General features: G+C 50.4%; 1 protein-coding gene across 3 annotated transcripts in view; it reads left to right on the forward strand.

Annotated features, from left to right (window-relative positions):
• Positions 1-16404, forward strand: part of SPTBN4 (spectrin beta, non-erythrocytic 4) — a 105693-nt gene that overhangs the window by 66132 nt on the left and 23157 nt on the right. For all 3 annotated transcript variants that reach the window (XM_078359702.1, XM_078359701.1, XM_078359700.1), the window contains exons 19-22: positions 2148-2294; positions 3602-3865; positions 14281-14505; positions 15456-15545. In XM_078359702.1, the coding sequence (XP_078215828.1) occupies positions 2148-2294; positions 3602-3865; positions 14281-14505; positions 15456-15545 (726 nt within the window). The remainder of the gene's footprint in view (positions 1-2147; positions 2295-3601; positions 3866-14280; positions 14506-15455; positions 15546-16404) is intronic.

Here is a 16404-nt window from a genome sequence, read left to right on the forward strand (position 1 = left end):
GCCGCGGCGCGGGGGCGAGGGAGGGGGCGCGCGGCCGCCGGAGCCTCAGTCGTTGCCGCCGCTGCCGCTGCCGTCGCAGTGGAGGGGCAAACGCCCGCCCGCCCGCCGCAGGGACACCCCGCCAACGCCACTGACGCTTCAGGTCTCGGGGGCGCCCAGGGGAGGGGGCTGGCGCGCACCCCGCGGAGAAGGCGGGGGAGGGGGCTCGGGCGCGTGCCCGCCCGCCGGGGCCGCGGGAAGGAGGGGCGGGGCGGCGCGGGGGCGGGCCGGGCAGGCGCCAGGACCCCCGCCCTGGGGGAGGGGCAAGGACGCCGGGAGCTGTCCGCGGTGCTGGCGCGGGCGGGATTGAGGAGCCGGCCCCCAGGGGAGGGGAGCGAAGCGGGGGTGGGGGGGCTTCTAAGACCACTTCTAGGGTAATCTGGATTTGCCCTGAGGGTTAAGGGCGTCTCACCCTCTCGGGGGGTGCTATTCTCCGGATAATGGAGGATCTAAGATTTGCCCTGGGGCTGGGGGTTTCTCAACCTTTTGGGGGGTTTCTTTCTTGTTTTGGGGAATCTGTGTCAGCCTTGGATGATGGAGGTGAATCACTTTTGGGGGGCTCTGCCTTGAGTGGTGAGGGATCTTGGATTTTCTCTGGGTCTGGGGGACTCTGACTTTCGGGGGCTTTTCCTGACTTTTGGGCGTTAGTCTGGTCTTGCCCTCCATGATGAGGGAATCACTTTTGAGGGGGCTTTACTTTGAGGATAGGGCACTATCTCTTTAGGGGATCTGCTTTCACTGCGGGCTGTGGCTGCCGTTGGACTCTTCCCCTGCGCGTCAGGAACCTGTGAATTGAGTCGGGGGGTTCAGCACTGGACTTGGTTCTAGTGTGTGTATGGAGTGTGACGCTGTTCTGGACCCCTGGGGAGCACATGCTCAGGGAACGTGGGCTGGGGTTTGGCCGGCTGGGGATCTGGGGATTTGTCCTTGGCTATGACTGCATTTGCCTACTGGGACCTCGGAGCCGGGAGTCCGGTGGTTTTTTTTTTTTCCAGGCGGGAGGGGGGAGGATCTTGTGACTGGAGTGGGGAGGAGAAAGGGGAGGAGCAAACTGTTTCAGGTGCCAGGTTTGGTCATGAGTGGGGAAGTTCTGGCTTGGAGGATAAGTCTGGTTTTTTACTGGAGGAGGGTGGGAGAGGCTCAGAAAGCAGTCTGTGATTGATCCTGCCCAGGGCTGTCGGGGGGGCCCACTCTTGGTGCTTGCGTGTTGGATGACTGGTTTTGTTGATGGGTGGGTGGACTAGAACTGGCTTTAGTTGTAGGGGTCGGGGTGCTGGCTGGCTTAGGACGTTCGATCTGATCAACGATGGGGAGTCTGGGGCTAGATTTTGGGGTGGACTGGTTTGGAGAGCCAGCTTTGTTTTTCACATTTGGCTGGGGTTGGCTTTGGCTGAGGGCTAGAACTCATCATGGTTTGGGGATCTGTGGTCGTAGAGTCCCAGGGCTAGGTTTGGGGAGCCCTGTGGGCTCATTAGGGGTGCTGGATTGTGATTGTGGAGGATAGGTCTACTCCAGATTGGAGGGCTGGTTTAGAGAAAGCTAGAGTTGGCTTTAATTGGGAGGTCGTTTGGGGGGTTGATCTGGCCATACTGGAGGAACTGGGGCTAGATAGGGGGCTTCACTTGATACCCTTGGGAATGGATTAAGGCTCTTGAATTGGTCCTTATTGGGAGGTGGCTAAGATTGAATAAAGGGTCTAAGTGTGGTTATGGGAGGGGTGGTGCTGGAGATGAATTGGGAGTTAGCTAAATTAGGTTGGAGAGCTTGTTTTGTGGGGGATGATTTGTCCCCAAGTTGAAGGGGCTGACTGGCCCTGCGTTGGGGGCTTGTGAGGAGTTGAGGAGGGCTTCCTTCAGGACAAAGGACAGGGGGGCAAAGGATTGGGCATTCTGGGTACCCTTCCATCCATCCTCTACCCAGGAAAGAGCTTGAGCTGCACCTGTTCCCAACATAAAGGCCTCACTTGCGAAGCTTTTCCCATCCTCCCCTCTTCTCTCCACCCATACACCCTAGAAGCCCAGGCCCTGAACCTGGGGCTTCCTGGAGGGAATGGGGGGCTGTGGCAGGTTGGGGGGATGGGCTGAGCCCTCCTTCCCTGTCCTGCACAGCTGGATGGCTGGATCCATGAGAAGATGCTGATGGCGCGGGATGGCACGAGGGAGGACAGCCACAAGCTGCATAAGAGATGGCTCCGGCACCAGGCATTCATGGCCGAGCTGGCTCAGAATAAGGAGTGGCTGGAGAAGATTGAGAGGGTGAGGAAGCTAATGGCCCCTCTGCCTGTGCCAAGTCCAAGAGACCTTTAGGGAGCCCGTGTCTCACCTGCTGTACCCTCTGCTGCCATCCTGCTGGTCTCACACCTCTGGACTGACTCAAATCAGCTCCAGATCTGCTCCTAGCTATGTGGGTTTGAGTGATTCACATAACCTCTTTGAGCCTCAGTTTGCCCATCTATGAAATGGCTGGCATCTCTTCTGAATGGTGCCTGTATCCTCCTGTTTGTTAAATATTTCACTTCTTCCTATAACCTCCTCTACCAGGGTCCTTCCATACCATTTGAAGCATTAAGATGGAAGGTTAGCAAGATGGGCTGAGACGGCGCCTGGGAAGCCCAGGGTTTTAGTAAACTTTGGATTCTTACAGCCTTACAGTCCTGGGTTCTAACTGTGTCTGTGCCTGTTACCAGCTGTGGGGCCTTAGATAATTGTGTTAACCTCTTGGAGCCTCAGTTTGCTCTTTTATAAAATTGAGGAAATAATAAATATAGCTACTACCTGGGCTCTTGTGCACAAAAAGTGCTTCATACAAGGCCACACACCTAAGAGCTGTAATAACTCTGGTCTTGTTTTTCAATGCTTAATGTTACCTAAGTGGCTCTGGGCCACTTGACTTCAGCCTTGGAGGGACTGAGACAGATATTTGCTCCAAGTCTCAACCCCAGAACTTCCCCCTGCTCTGGCTGAACCCCTAGACCTACAGCCCTGGATATGCCCACTCTTCTGACTCACACAGAGACACCCAGGTTGGCCTTAAACCCTTAAGTGGTCATTAATGTTCCATAAATGGTGGCCTATGGTGAAGACAGTCTTCTTGATTTGAGTTTAATGGATGTTCATTCTCTCCCTGCCTCTCTGGCTCCCTGTTTCTTTCCTCTCTGTCTATCCCCCTCTCCTTGTCTTTCTTATGGTCTTCCCCCCATATTTCTGATTTTCTGCACCTGTCTCTGTGTTGATCACTCTGTGGCTATTTGTCTCTCCCTGTGTCCTTCCCATGTCTCTGTGTCCCTCTGTCTCTCTCTCCTCTCTGTCTCCCTCTCCTCTCCTCTATCTGTCTGTCTGTCTTTCTCTCTCTCTTCTTGTCTCTCTTCCCTGGTTCCTTCCACTTCTGGGCCTATCTCTGCATCCACCCCTCATGTCTCTCTCTCCCTATGTGTCTGCAACTCTCTGCCTCCAATTCTCTTTTCACATTTTTCCCTGTGTCCTGTTGCTCTCCCATACTTCTCTGTCCCTCCTCACCATTGATCCTTCTTCCCCATCTCCTGCCATCTACCTACCTGGGGCAGGAGGGCCAGCAGCTGATGCAGGAGAAGCCCGAACTGGCGGCCTCTGTGCGGAAGAAACTGGGCGAGATCCGCCAGTGCTGGGCAGAGCTGGAGAGCACCACCCAGGCCAAGGCACGGCAGCTCTTTGAGGCCAGCAAAGCAGACCAGCTGGTACAGAGCTTCGCTGAGCTGGACAAGAAGCTCCTCCACATGGAGAGCCAGCTGCAAGATGTGGACCCTGGAGGGGACCTGGCCACCGTCAACAGTCAGCTCAAGAAGCTACAGGTATGGCCAGGCTGGGGGCTCCCTATGCCACATAGGGGCCAGGTCAGTGTCCAATCCCACTTAAAGTATTTCAAATGGAGGGGATTTAATACAGGGATTTATTTCAAACTTGTGGAAGAGCAGAAAGGGATTACTGACGCAGTCCAGCTAGTGATAACTGTTGGAAGCAGCCACCGTCCCTAAGGAGTGGAGTACAAAGGAAGAAGGAAGGATCTAGAGCCACAGAGCAATAGGTCAATGACCGGCATGCTAAAGGTTTCACAGGACCTTGACACCCATTTCCTGGATGGAGAAACCAAGGCTCAGGGGTAGGGAAATGGCTTTGGGTGGAATAACAGTGACATTCATTCAGTGTTCCTCTACCAGTCTCTAGGCCAAGCATTCACTGACTCCTTCCAGCAACTTCTGGAGATTGGTACTGTTATGATCCCGTTTTACCAATGGGGGAAACTGAGGCACAGAAAGGCACCTGGCCCAAGGACACAGAGCTAATCAGTGTCTCCTTTATGAAACAGGGCACTCTTAGAGAACAGACACAGCATCTGCTTCATATCTGCTCCCAGCTTGGCAGCTCGATGCTTGGTACACAGCAGTCCACGTGGAACGACCAGAGGTGAATGTGGCCATTGCTTCTCACCTCCCAAGGAGTAATGGCTCCTACCTTTGGTTTGCTTTTATTGGTCGGTGGTGCTGTTTGTTTTTTCCTTTGAGATAGGGACTCACTCTGTTGCCCAAGCTGGAGTACAGTGGCTTGATCTCAGTCCATTGCAGCCTCAAACTCTTGGGCTCAAGTGATTCTCCTACTTCAGCTTTCTAAGTAGCTGGGACCACAAGTGCACACTCCCATATCTGGATCATCTTTTAAAACTTTCTGTAGAGACAGGGTCTCACCATATTGACCGGGCTGGTCTCAAACTCTTGGGCTTAAGCAACCCTCTCGCCTCAGCCTTCTGAAGTGCTAGGATTACAGGCATGAGCCATGATATCTGGCCCACGTGACTGCTGCTTTTACATGTCAGGACAATGCCTGACTGACTGATGGGAAACTGAGGTTCCAGGAGGTGAGAGGTGAACTTACTTGTCCAGAGTAGCAAATAGCAAACCCTGGATTTCAATCTAGCACCCTCAACTCTTCACTCCTTTTTGATATACTTCCTATGTAGATGTGCTTCTATAGGGCTTAGCATAGTGTGTGGCAAAAAAAAAAAAAAAACGGCTAGTAAGAAATGCATAACAGGCCGGGCGCAGTGGCTCATGCCTGTAATCCCAGCACTTTGGGAGGCCAAGGCAGGCGGATCACAAGGTCAGGAGTTCGACACCTGTCTGGCCAACATAGTGAAACCCCATCTCTATACTTTTAAAAAAATTAAAAAATAGCTGGGTGCCGTGGCTCACACCTGTAATCCTAGCACTTTGGGAGTCTCAGGTGGGTGGATCACCTGAGGTCAGGAGTTCAAGACCAGCCTGGCCATCATGGTGAAACCCCATCTTTAAAAAATAAAGATAAAATAAAAAAGAAAAAGAAATGCATAATGACACTGATTAGGATTTATTCATTCATCTCTGCATCAGATAATTATTAGGTACCCACTATGTGCCAAGCACTTTTCTGGGTGTTGGGATATAGCAGTTGGCAAAATGGATGAAAAGTTACTGCCTTCAAGTTGATCCCATTCTGGGGGGGGGGGAAGCAGGCAGAAGGACAAAAAGACAAACAGATCCAAATGTGATAGAGGCAGCGAGGCCAGCGCTTTATTTATTTATTTATTTATTATTATTTTTTGAGATGGAGTTTCACTCTTGTTGCCCAGGCAATGGTGCCATCTCAGTTCACTGCAACCTCCACCTCTTGGGTTCAAACAAATTCTCCTGCCTCAGCCTCCTAAGTAGCTGGGATTACAGGTACACACCACCATGCCCAGCTAATTTTTGTATTTTTAGTAGAGACGGGCTTTTGCCATGCTGGCCAGGCTGGTCTTGAACTCCTGACCTCAGGTGATCTGCCCACCTCGGCCTCCCAAAGTGCTGGGATTACAGGTGTGAGGCACCACACCCAGCCAATGAGGGTCATTATTTTATATAGACCAGCAGCTCTCAAATGTCTGGGTCTCCAGGACCCCCTTATACTATTTTTTTTTTTTTTGAGATGGAGTCTTGCTCTGTCGCCCAGGCTGGAGTAGAGTGGTGCGATCTCCGCTCACTGCAATCTCTGCCTCCTGGGTTCAAGTGATTCTCCTGCCTCCGCCTCCCTGGTAGCTAGGATTATAGACACCTGCAACCAGGTCTGGCTAATTTTTTTTGTATTTTTAGTAGAGACAGGGTTTCATCATGTTGGCCAGGATGGTCTCGATCTCCTGACCTCATGGTCTTCCCACCTTGGCCTCCCAAAGTGCTGGGATTACAGACATGAGCCACCATGCCTGGCCCTCCGCTTATACTCTTAATAGTCATTGAGATCCTCTAAAAGCTTTGTCTGTATGGATTAGACCTATTGACATGCACTGTATTAAAACACACTTTAAAAAAGCAACGTGGATGATTGGGCACAGTGGCTTATGCCTGTATTCCCAGCACTTTGGGAGGCCAAGGCAGGAGGATCACTTAAGCCCAGGAGTTCCAGACCAGCCTGGGCAACATAGCGAGATCCACGCGCTTGTGGTCCCAACTACTCAGAAGGCTGAAATTCGAGGATCACTTGAGCCCAGGAGGTTGGTTGAAGCTGCAGTGAGCCATGATTGTGTCACTGCGCCCTAATCTGTCTCAAAAAAAAAAAAAGGTAATTTGGAAGTGGTAAATAAAATATTCATATAGTGTTAAAAGAACCATCTTTGACTCACGTGCTTTTGCCAGATTGCCTGCCCAGGTCCTTGGGCGGCTGGGTGCTCTCTCCCCAGCGGTACACACTAGCTCCTGCTCCCTCCCGTCCTTGTCAACACTTGGTATTGTCAGACGTTTTAGACCTTTCCCAGTCCGACGGCTAGGAAGTGGTACCTAACTGCAGTGTGTGCATTTGCATTTTTTCCCAATGCACCTGGCGAGCTTGACCATCCTAACCCTCTTTTGTACTATTTAGGTTTCAGAGGAAGGAATTAGGGCCTCCTGCTTCAGCCATAGTACAAGAGTTATCTCTTCCCTCCTGTAGAGGCTTCAGTCCCAACCGAGCTCAGCATACCTTGAGATTGGGGTCCACATTGTTCAAGAGAGGTGCTGAAGCTCAGAGGAGACAAGGGAGTGACCCTGGGGTCTTACAGTGACAGGTGCCAGGGGCAGGCCCCAGCACGATACTCCTGGGTCCTTTTTCCAGCAGAGGGAGCCCAAGGCAGGGAGTGACTGTGTGGGCCATGGCTGCCCCACTGGACCTGCCACTGGGGAAGGGACCTCCCAAGGCCCCGCTGTCCCCTGGGGCATACACAGGAGTGGGGTAGGCTGCCACCCAGCCTAGCATGGTCTGGCTATCCTATCCACCCTCAAGGCACTGAGGCCAGGCTGGGCAGGGGGAGATGCTGGCTCGGGGTCTGGGGGTGGAGTGGTGTGTCCTGTGTGAGTGATCTGTCCCCCTCAGCCTCTCTGCGGGGCTGTGTCTGTCCTTCCTCCCTAGCCTTTCTGTGTTCCTTAGTTTCTGTCTCTCTCATCACTGCCTCTCTGCCTCTTTCTGTCCTCCCTTCGCCATCTCCGTCTCTCTCTTCTCTTGTGTTTCTCTCTGTCCTACTCTCTCACTCCCTTCTCTCTGTCTCTTTTTTTTTTGCGTGGGGGGAGTGGGGGACAGAGTCTTGCTCTGTCATCCAGGCTGGAGTGCAATGGTACAGTCTTGGCTCACTGCAACCTCAGCCTACCAGGTTCAAGCGATTCTTCTGCCTCAGCCTCCTGAGTAGCTGAGATTACAGGCACGGGCCATCACGCCCAGCTAAATTTTGTATTTTTGGTAGAGATGGGGTTTCATCATGTTGGTCAGACTGGTCTTGAACACCTGACCTCAGGTGATCTGCCCGCCTCAGCGTCCCAAAATGCTGGGATTACAGGCATGAGCCACTGTGCCTGGTCTCTGTCTCTTATTTGACTCCTCCATTTCTGCCTCCTTCCCTTGGGCTCTCCTTGTTCCTCACGTCCTCCTTGTGTCATCTCCCTTGTCTTCCACCCCACACACTCCAGCAGGCTCCCTGGGACCCCACCTTCCAGGTCCTGGCCACGTGACCCAGAATCCTCTCTCAGGGCCTCTTGCCAAGCTGTGCTTCCTGGCCGAACAGCCAGATGGTGGAGTCTCAAGTCACGGCTCCCCAGCCCTCAGGGACCTGGCCAGTTGGTCAGCCTCCACCACAGGCTTCTGCTTGGAGGGGTGGAGGCTGGTCTCCTGCCATCTGAGAAAAAGCACTGGAGGCTTTGCAGCTGCCAGGCTCTGTCCCTGGGGACCCCTCACTTTTTCCAGGTCCACTCCCACCCTAAGCAAAGCTCTTTCTCTGGCCAAGGAAACACTACCTCCCCCCATTCTGCTTCTCTGCTCCATGTTTTTGTGTCCAGCTCAGCATGGCCTGGGAGAGGAGTGCAGATTCAAGGCTGTACAGCCCCAGTCCTTGCTCTGCGTGACTCAAGGCAACAAGGCAAGGGATCCCTCCCTCCTTCCTTCCTTCCCTCCCTCCCTCCCTCCTTTCCTCCTTCCTTCCTTCCCTCCCTCCCTCCCTCCCTCCTTCCTTCCCTCCCTCCCTCCCTCCTTTCCTCCTTCCTTCCTTCCCTCCCTCCCTCCCTCCCTCCTTCCTTCCCTCCCTCCCTCCCTCCCTTCCTTCCCTCCCTCCCTCCCTCCTTCCTTCCCTCCCTCCCTCCCTCCTTTCCTCCTTCCTTCCTTCCTCCCCTTCCCTTCCCTTTCTTTCCTCCCCTCCCCTCCCCTTCCCTTTCTTTCCTCCCTTTCCTTCTGCTCCCCTTCCCTCCTCCTCCTTCCCTTCCCTTCCTCCTGTTTCTTTCTTTCTTGAGTCTCCCTCTGTCGCCCAGGCTGGAGTGCAGTGGCACAATCTCAGCTAATTATATTTTCACAATTCACAAATTATGTCTTCAATTTATGAAGACACAATTTGATCAGTAACTCCAATTATGTCTTCACAAATCTTGTCTTTTCTGAGCACCACTTCTGTGTTGGCCTCATTATCAGGGAGTCCCTGATGTTGTCAGGATGACCCCAGGATACCAGGCCTATATCCTCCCAGTTTAGGAAGCCCATGGGAAAGACAGCATCTTTTCTGTACACACACACTTTCCTGGCAAAAGTGGGGAGAGTGGCCAGGCACAGGGGCTCACACCTGTAATCCCACACTTTAGGAGGCCAAGATGGGAGGATCTCTTGAGGTCAGGAGTTCGAGACCAGCCTGGCCAACATAGTGAGACCCCCACCTCTACCAAAAAAGAAAAAGTGGGAAGAGTTTTCATTGGCCCATCTGAGATCACATGCTCATCTCTAACCCAATCCTTATAGCAAGGGTGTTTTCACTGTGCTGATTGGCCCCACCTGGGTCATGTGATTACCCATGGCTCTCTAGGTTTCATTTGCCCTTCAGGAAGCTCAGGACCGGAGAGTGAGTTTTGATGTGTTTGGAAGGAGAGGATGGATTTTGGGCAGGCAAAACCAATAACTGTGCACTACAGAACCTGGGAACAAGAAGTCTTGGCTTGGTTCTTGAGTTTTGGGTTTTGTTTTGCAGTCATTTGCCATAATCTGCTACCACTTAATTTTTTGTTGTTGTTATTTTGCTTTCTTCTCTAGTTTTCCTCCATCTGTTTAGAATCACAAGGGTAATACATAAATGTATTCTTTTGGGAAAAAAGTTTACTAACCCAGCAGTCTTCAGTAAAACCTAAAGTCTCCCTCTGATCTGCCTCCCAATCCCACATCCCAAAGGGAGCCTCAGTCACGTTGTGTGCATCTGTCTGTGCCTCTTTCTGCATCTACAAGTCTACGTATATGGTTGTTTAATGTTTTTATTTGATTTTATTTTCATGTTTAATTTTTTTAAATTAAACAAAAACAAGGCCAGGCGTGGTGGCTCAAGCCTATTCCCAGCACTTTGGGAGGCCGAGGCAGATGGATCACGAGGTCAAGAGATCGAGACCATCCTGGTCAACAAGGTGAAACCCCGTCTCTACTAAAAATACAAAAATTAGCTGGGCATGGTGGTGCGCGCCTGTAGCTACTCGGGAGGCTGAGGCAGGAGAATTGCTTGAACCCAGGAGGCGGAGATTGCGGTGAGCCGAGATCGCGCCATTGCACTCCAGCCTGGGTAACAACAGCGAAACTCCGTCTCAAAAAAAAAAAAAAAACAAAAAACAGCACTTTCCAGGCATTCATGTTTTAATTTCAATTTTTGAATAAATGAATTTTCATGGTTAAGACATCAAAAACTCTAAGGAAATCCTATGGGGAAATTATCTGCTTCATTCCTGTTCCCCATTCAGTAAGTTCTCATCCTCTTAATAGGAACCATCTGTTACCAACTTCTTGTTTACTCCAGGGAATTTTTATGCATGGGCAATCCACTCCACATTTATATTCATAGGTAGGTTCTAAATTGCTTTTTTTTTCTTCACAGCAACTCTTGGCTATTATTTCATACTGGTCTTGATTTGTTTAACCATTTTACTCTTTGTTTTTTTTTTAAGAGAGGAGGTTTCACGCTGGGCATGGTGGCTCACGCCTGTAATCCCAGCACTTTGGGAGGCCGATGCAGGCGGATCACAGGTCAGGAGTTCGAGACCAGCCTGACCAACATGGTGAAACTTTGTCTCAACTAAAAATACAAAAATTAGCCAGGCATGGTGGCGAATGCCTGTAATCTCAGCTACTCAGGAGGCTGAGGGAGGAAAATCACTTGAACCCGGGAGGTGGAGGTTACAGTGAGCTGGGATCGCACCACTGCACTCTAGTCTGGATGACAGAGCAAGATTCAGTCTCAAAAAAAAAAAAGAGAGAGGAGGTCTCACTGTGTTGCCCAGGCTGGTCTCAAACTTCTGGGCTCAAGCAGTCCTCTCACCTCAGCCTCCACATAGCTGGGATTTTAGGCATGAGCTGCTGCACCTGGCTTAACCGTTTCTCTCCTGATGAACATTCGGGTTGTTTCCATGTTTTTCCCATCACAAACTCTGCCCAGAGAGATCTTTGTGGATCTCTGCCAGTATTTCTTTTTTTTTTTCTTTTTAAAATGTATTTTCTTTTTAAATTTTATGTATTTATTTATTATTTTTGTTTTTTATAGACAGGGTTTCACTATGTTGGTCAGGCTGGTCTCGAACTCCAGAGCTCAGGTGATCCGCCCACCTCGGCCTGGCAAAGTGCTGGGATTACAGGCGTGAGCCACCATGCCCGGCCTATTTATTTATTTTGAGATAGAGTCTTACTCTGTCACCCAGGCTGAAGTGGCGCAATCTCAGCTCACTGCAACGTTTGCCTCAATTCAAGCAATTCTCCTGCCTCAGCCTCCTGAGTAGCTGGGATTACAGGCATGCACCACCACGCCTAGCTAATTTTTGTATTTTTAATGGAGATGAGGTTTTACTATGTTGGCCAGGCTGGTCGCAAACTCCTGACCTTGTGATCCACCCGCCTTGGCCTCCCAAAGTGCTGGGATTACAGGCATGAGCCACCGCGCCAGGTCTGTGCCAGTATTTTTTTAGTTATATTCCTAGAAGTGGAAGTGCCAGTGCTGAGTCAAGCAGATGCACATTTTGCATTTTGATGTAAGACCTGCCAAATTGCCTTCCAAAAAGACTCTACCAATTTACACCACCAGTGACAGTGGCTGAGTGTGCCCATCTCCCAGCATCTTTTCCAGCATTAGATACTATAAGTCTTTTACATTTTTGCTAGCCTAATGTATAGAAAAGGATGTCTTGGCTAGGCATGGTGGCTCACTTCTGTAATCCCAGCACTTTGGGAGGCCGAGGCAGGTGGATCACCTGAGATCGGGACTTCAAGACTAGCCTGGCAAACATGGTGAAACCCCATTTCTGTTAAAAATGCAAAAACTTAGCTGAGCATAGTGGCACGTGCCTGTAATCCCAGCCACTCTAGAGACTGAGGCAGAAGAATCACTTGGAGGTGATTCCAAGGCGATTCCTCCCAGGAGGTGGAGGTTGCAGTAAGCTGAGATCGTGCCATTGCACTCCAACCTGGGCAAAAAGAGCAAAACTCTGTCTCAAAAAAAAAAAAAAAAAAAGGATGTCTTGTTTAAGTTTGCATTTTCCAGCTGATTAACAAGACTGGGCACCTTTTTATATGCTTATTTCTTTTGTCTGTTGCCTGTTCACATCTGATACCCATTTCTCTTTTTGGGCAGTCTTTTTCTTTGCTGATGTCATTCATGCATACATTGAACAAATCATAACTGAAGGCCTATTGTGTACCAGAAATTGTTCTAGGCTTTCAAGAATACAGCAGTGAGTATGACAGAGCCCCTCCCCTCATGTGGGTTACATTCTGAAAGCAGGGACCAGTAAAAAATACACAAGTACCCAGAAGCAGTGGCTCACACCTGTAATCCCAGCACTTTGGAAGGCCAATGTGGGAGAAATTTGAGCACAGGAGTTCAAGACCAGCCTGGGCAACATAGCGAGACCCCCATCTTTATGACAAATTTTAAAAATGAGCTGGGCATGGTGGTGTGTGCCTGTAGTCCTAGCAACTTGGGAGGCTGAGGCAAGAGGATCCCTTGAGCCCGGGAGTTTGAGGCTGCAGTGAGCTGTGATCTCACCACTGCACTCTGGCCTGGATGACAGAGCAAGACCCTGTCAGAAAACAAAAACAACACACCCCTAAAAAATAAAGAGAGTTGTCTGATGGTGGTAAGTGCTATGAAGGCAAAGGAAGCACGATAGAGGGAAATTCTTTGATTGTTAAAGAAACTAGTTCCTTGCTCTAATATATATCAGTTTTTACAGTTTGTCGTTTGCCTTCCAACTCTATGAAATTTTGGTTGATGCAGAAGCATTTTAATTTTTATGTGATCAAATTGATAAATCTTTCCCTTTATGTTTTTTATGCTTAGATTTTTCTCCATCCCAACGTTATAAACACATTTGCACAGGTTTTCTTTTAGTGTCTTATGGATTTACTCTCTCCATTTAGGTCTTTAATCCATCTGGAATTGTTTTCAGTACAAACAATAAGGAAAGGATCCAGCTAAAATGATTAGCCAGTTAGCCCATGACCATTCATTAAGTAATCCATCTTTTCCTTGGGGATTTGAATTGGCACCTATGAAACACATGCATTTTCCTGTATATTTGGGTCTGCTTTTGCATTCCTGTCTATCCCTATGACACAGCTGCCATCCAAGTCACTATAGCTTTGTATTTATTTTGATAATTTTTTAGTGTCAAATATTTTTTCAGCCTGTAATCCCAGCATTTTGGGAGGCCAAGATGGGCAAATCGCTTGAGGTTAGGAGTTTGAGATCAGCCTGCCCAATGTGGTGAAACCCCACATTTTGTATTTTTGAAAAATACAAAAATAAATTAGCTGGGCATGGTGGCAGGTGCCTGTAGCCCCAGCTACTTGGGAGGCTGAGGGACGAGAATTGCATGAACCTGGGAGGTGGAGGTTGCAGTGAGCTGAGATCACCCACGGCTCTCCAGCCTGGGTGACACAGTGCAGGCTGCTTTGCTCATCCATCTCAAAAAAAAAAAAAAAAGTTCAAATGGGTGCAATGGCCCCTGCCCATAATCCCAGCACTTTGGGAGGATCACCTGACATCAGGAGTTCAAGACCAGCCTGGCCATTATGGTGAAACCCCATCTCTTCAAAAATACAAAATTTAGCCAGGCATGATGGTGAGTGCTTGTAATCCCAGCTACTCCGGAGGCTGAGGCAGGAGAATCACTTGAACCCGGGAAGTGAAGATTGCATTGAGCCAAGATTATGCCATTGCACTCCAGCCTCGAGAGAGCCAGACTCCTTCTCAAAATAAAAAAATAATTAACAAAAAATTATTACTAAACTCGATAGTAATAATTTTTGGAAAGTTGACTCTTTGGACAAATTCTTTAACTTCTCTTGGCCTCAGTTTCCTCCTCTGTAAAACAGGGAGACTACCAACGTTGAACGGTTGTTCTGAGAACTAGTCAATTAATGGACCACTTTAGTTCCCGGGTCAGGTGAGCCTCTTTGGGAAGGTAATACTCCAGCTGAAATTGATTGACAAGGAAGAGCATGCCCCGCAGAAGAAACAGCAAAGGCAAAGGCTCCCAGGCAGGGACTAGCTTAGTGTGATGCAGGTTCATGCGGAGGGCATCGCTCCTGGAGGGGACTGAGCAAGGAGAGGGTAGAAGGGTGGGCCGCAGTGAGGGGTCTGGCTGTCACCATAAAGGTACTGGAGAGTCACAGCAGGATCGGGAGAGCAGGTGGGCCCTGCTGACCCTGCCCCTGTCCCCTGTCCCCATAGTCCATGGAGTCGCAGGTAGAGGAATGGTACCGCGAGGTGGGAGAGCTACAGGCCCAGACTGCGGCGCTTCCGCTGGAACCCGCGAGCAAGGAGCTGGTGGGCGAGCGGCAGAACGCGGTGGGCGAGCGCCTGGTGCGCCTGCTCGAGCCGCTGCAGGAGCGCCGCCGCTTGCTGCTGGCCTCCAAGGAGTTGCACCAGGTGGCGCACGACCTGGACGACGAGCTGGTGAGGCCCCCGCAGGAGCCCGGGGCTGGGCGGGGCGGGGGGCGGAGGGGGGACGGAGAAGATGGGCACGGGTCGGGGCCGAGGATGGAGAGGACTGAGACGTTCCCACCCATATGCTGAAAAACGCATTCAGCCCTTCACTCATTCATTCATTCACATTCATTTACTCGCTTTGAATCATTGATTTATTCATGAAGTCACTCATTTATTGATTCACTCTTCCATTTTCCTCCACTCATTTATTTACTTACTATTCATTCACTCATTCAGGCCTCTGTTCATTTCCTCATTCCATCACTCAACTTCCTGATTTGCTCATTCATTTGCTCACTCAGTTGATCATTCTGGCCCCAGCGCTGTGTTTGGATGATACTGGGGCCACAGGGGTGACCAAGGCAGACCCTGTCTCGGAGTCCAACAGGGAAAATAGACTTGTCCCCAGACGGTGACAATTCAGGGTGTTTAGGAATATGATAGGGGAGTGTAGGGGTTTGTGGGAGCCCAGGGAAGGCAGCTGGCCAAGGTTTAAAGTCAGGGAGGGCTTCCTGGAGGAGGGGATATCTGAGCTGAGGTCTGAAGGAAGAGTACCAGTGAGCCAGCTGAGGAAATGGGAATGGAATTCCAGGAAGCCAGACCTGCTAGTGGAAAGGCCCATGGTGTGAGCCTGGCTTGAGCACAGGGAGTAAGACAGAGTATGTCAACAGAGGAGGCTGAGACAGTGTGGTGGCGCCTGTAGTCTCAGCACTCGGGAGGCTGAGGTGGGAGGATTATTTAAGCCTGGGGGTTAAATCCCCCCCCCCCCCAGAAAAAATAGAGGGAGGAGGCCGAAGATGTGACTGGGCTCTTAGGCAAGGAAGGGCCTTGGATGCCGCGCAAGGGTAAAGTTTAGTTTCTATGCAGGGGTTCTCGGATGCATTCCCTCCTTGACCTGCCCCCTGTGTCCCCTCCAGGCATGGGTTCAGGAGCGGCTGCCACTGGCCATGCAGACAGAGCGAGGCGACGGCTTACAGGCGGTCCAGCAGCACATCAAAAAGAACCAGGTGAGCAGAGCCAGGTGAGGGAGTAAGTTAGGACACATTGGGATGCACATGATAGACAATGTCTGAAGGTGGTTAAAGAGAAAACAATGAATTTATTGGATTTTGGAATTAACAAGAGCGTGGACATCCGATACCGACGTATCCAGGGGCTTCCATATATTCATGACTCTTGGCTCTGTTTTTGTTTGTTTTTCTTGCTTCTTCTTCTTCTTCTTTTTTTTTTTTTGAGATGGAGTCCTGCCCTGTCGCCCAGGCCGGAGTGCAGTGGTGCAATCTCCACTCAGTGCAACCTCCATTTCCTGAGTTCAAGCGGTTCTCCTGCCTCAGCTTCCCAGGTAGCTGGGATTGCAGGTGTGCACCACCACGCCTGGCTAATTTTTGTATTTTTAGTAGAGGTGGGGGTGTCGGGGAGTATCTCACCATGTTGGCCAGGCTGGTCTCAAACTCTTGGCCTCAAGTGATCCACTCCTTGGCCTCCCAAAGTGTGAGATTACAGGCGTGAGCCACTGCACCCAGCCTGTTTGTTTTTCTGAATGAGCTTTCTCATGCATTTCTCTGAATGAGCCAGTTCTCCTCTCCTAGTGATAAAAGGCCTCCAATAGATTCAGGTTTACCTCCCAACAGCAAAACTGAAGAGAATTTTCCCCTCTCTGTAATGTCAGCAATATTGCCAGGAATAACTCATTGTCTCAACCTGCGTTCCGTGCCCACCCTTGAACTAATGATGGATGGCGATTTGGACTGCCTGTTGGGATGGCCTGGCTAAGTGCCCTCCCCTGGAACTTGCTGCTGGAATCAGCCTTAGCTTAATTTCCAAGGCTGAGATGGAGGCAAAGGGAGTTCCCCAGAGGAAAATCAG

Source organism: Callithrix jacchus, chromosome 22 (assembly GCF_049354715.1).
Source record: "Callithrix jacchus isolate 240 chromosome 22, calJac240_pri, whole genome shotgun sequence".
NCBI classification, from domain to species: Eukaryota; Metazoa; Chordata; class Mammalia; order Primates; family Cebidae; genus Callithrix; species Callithrix jacchus.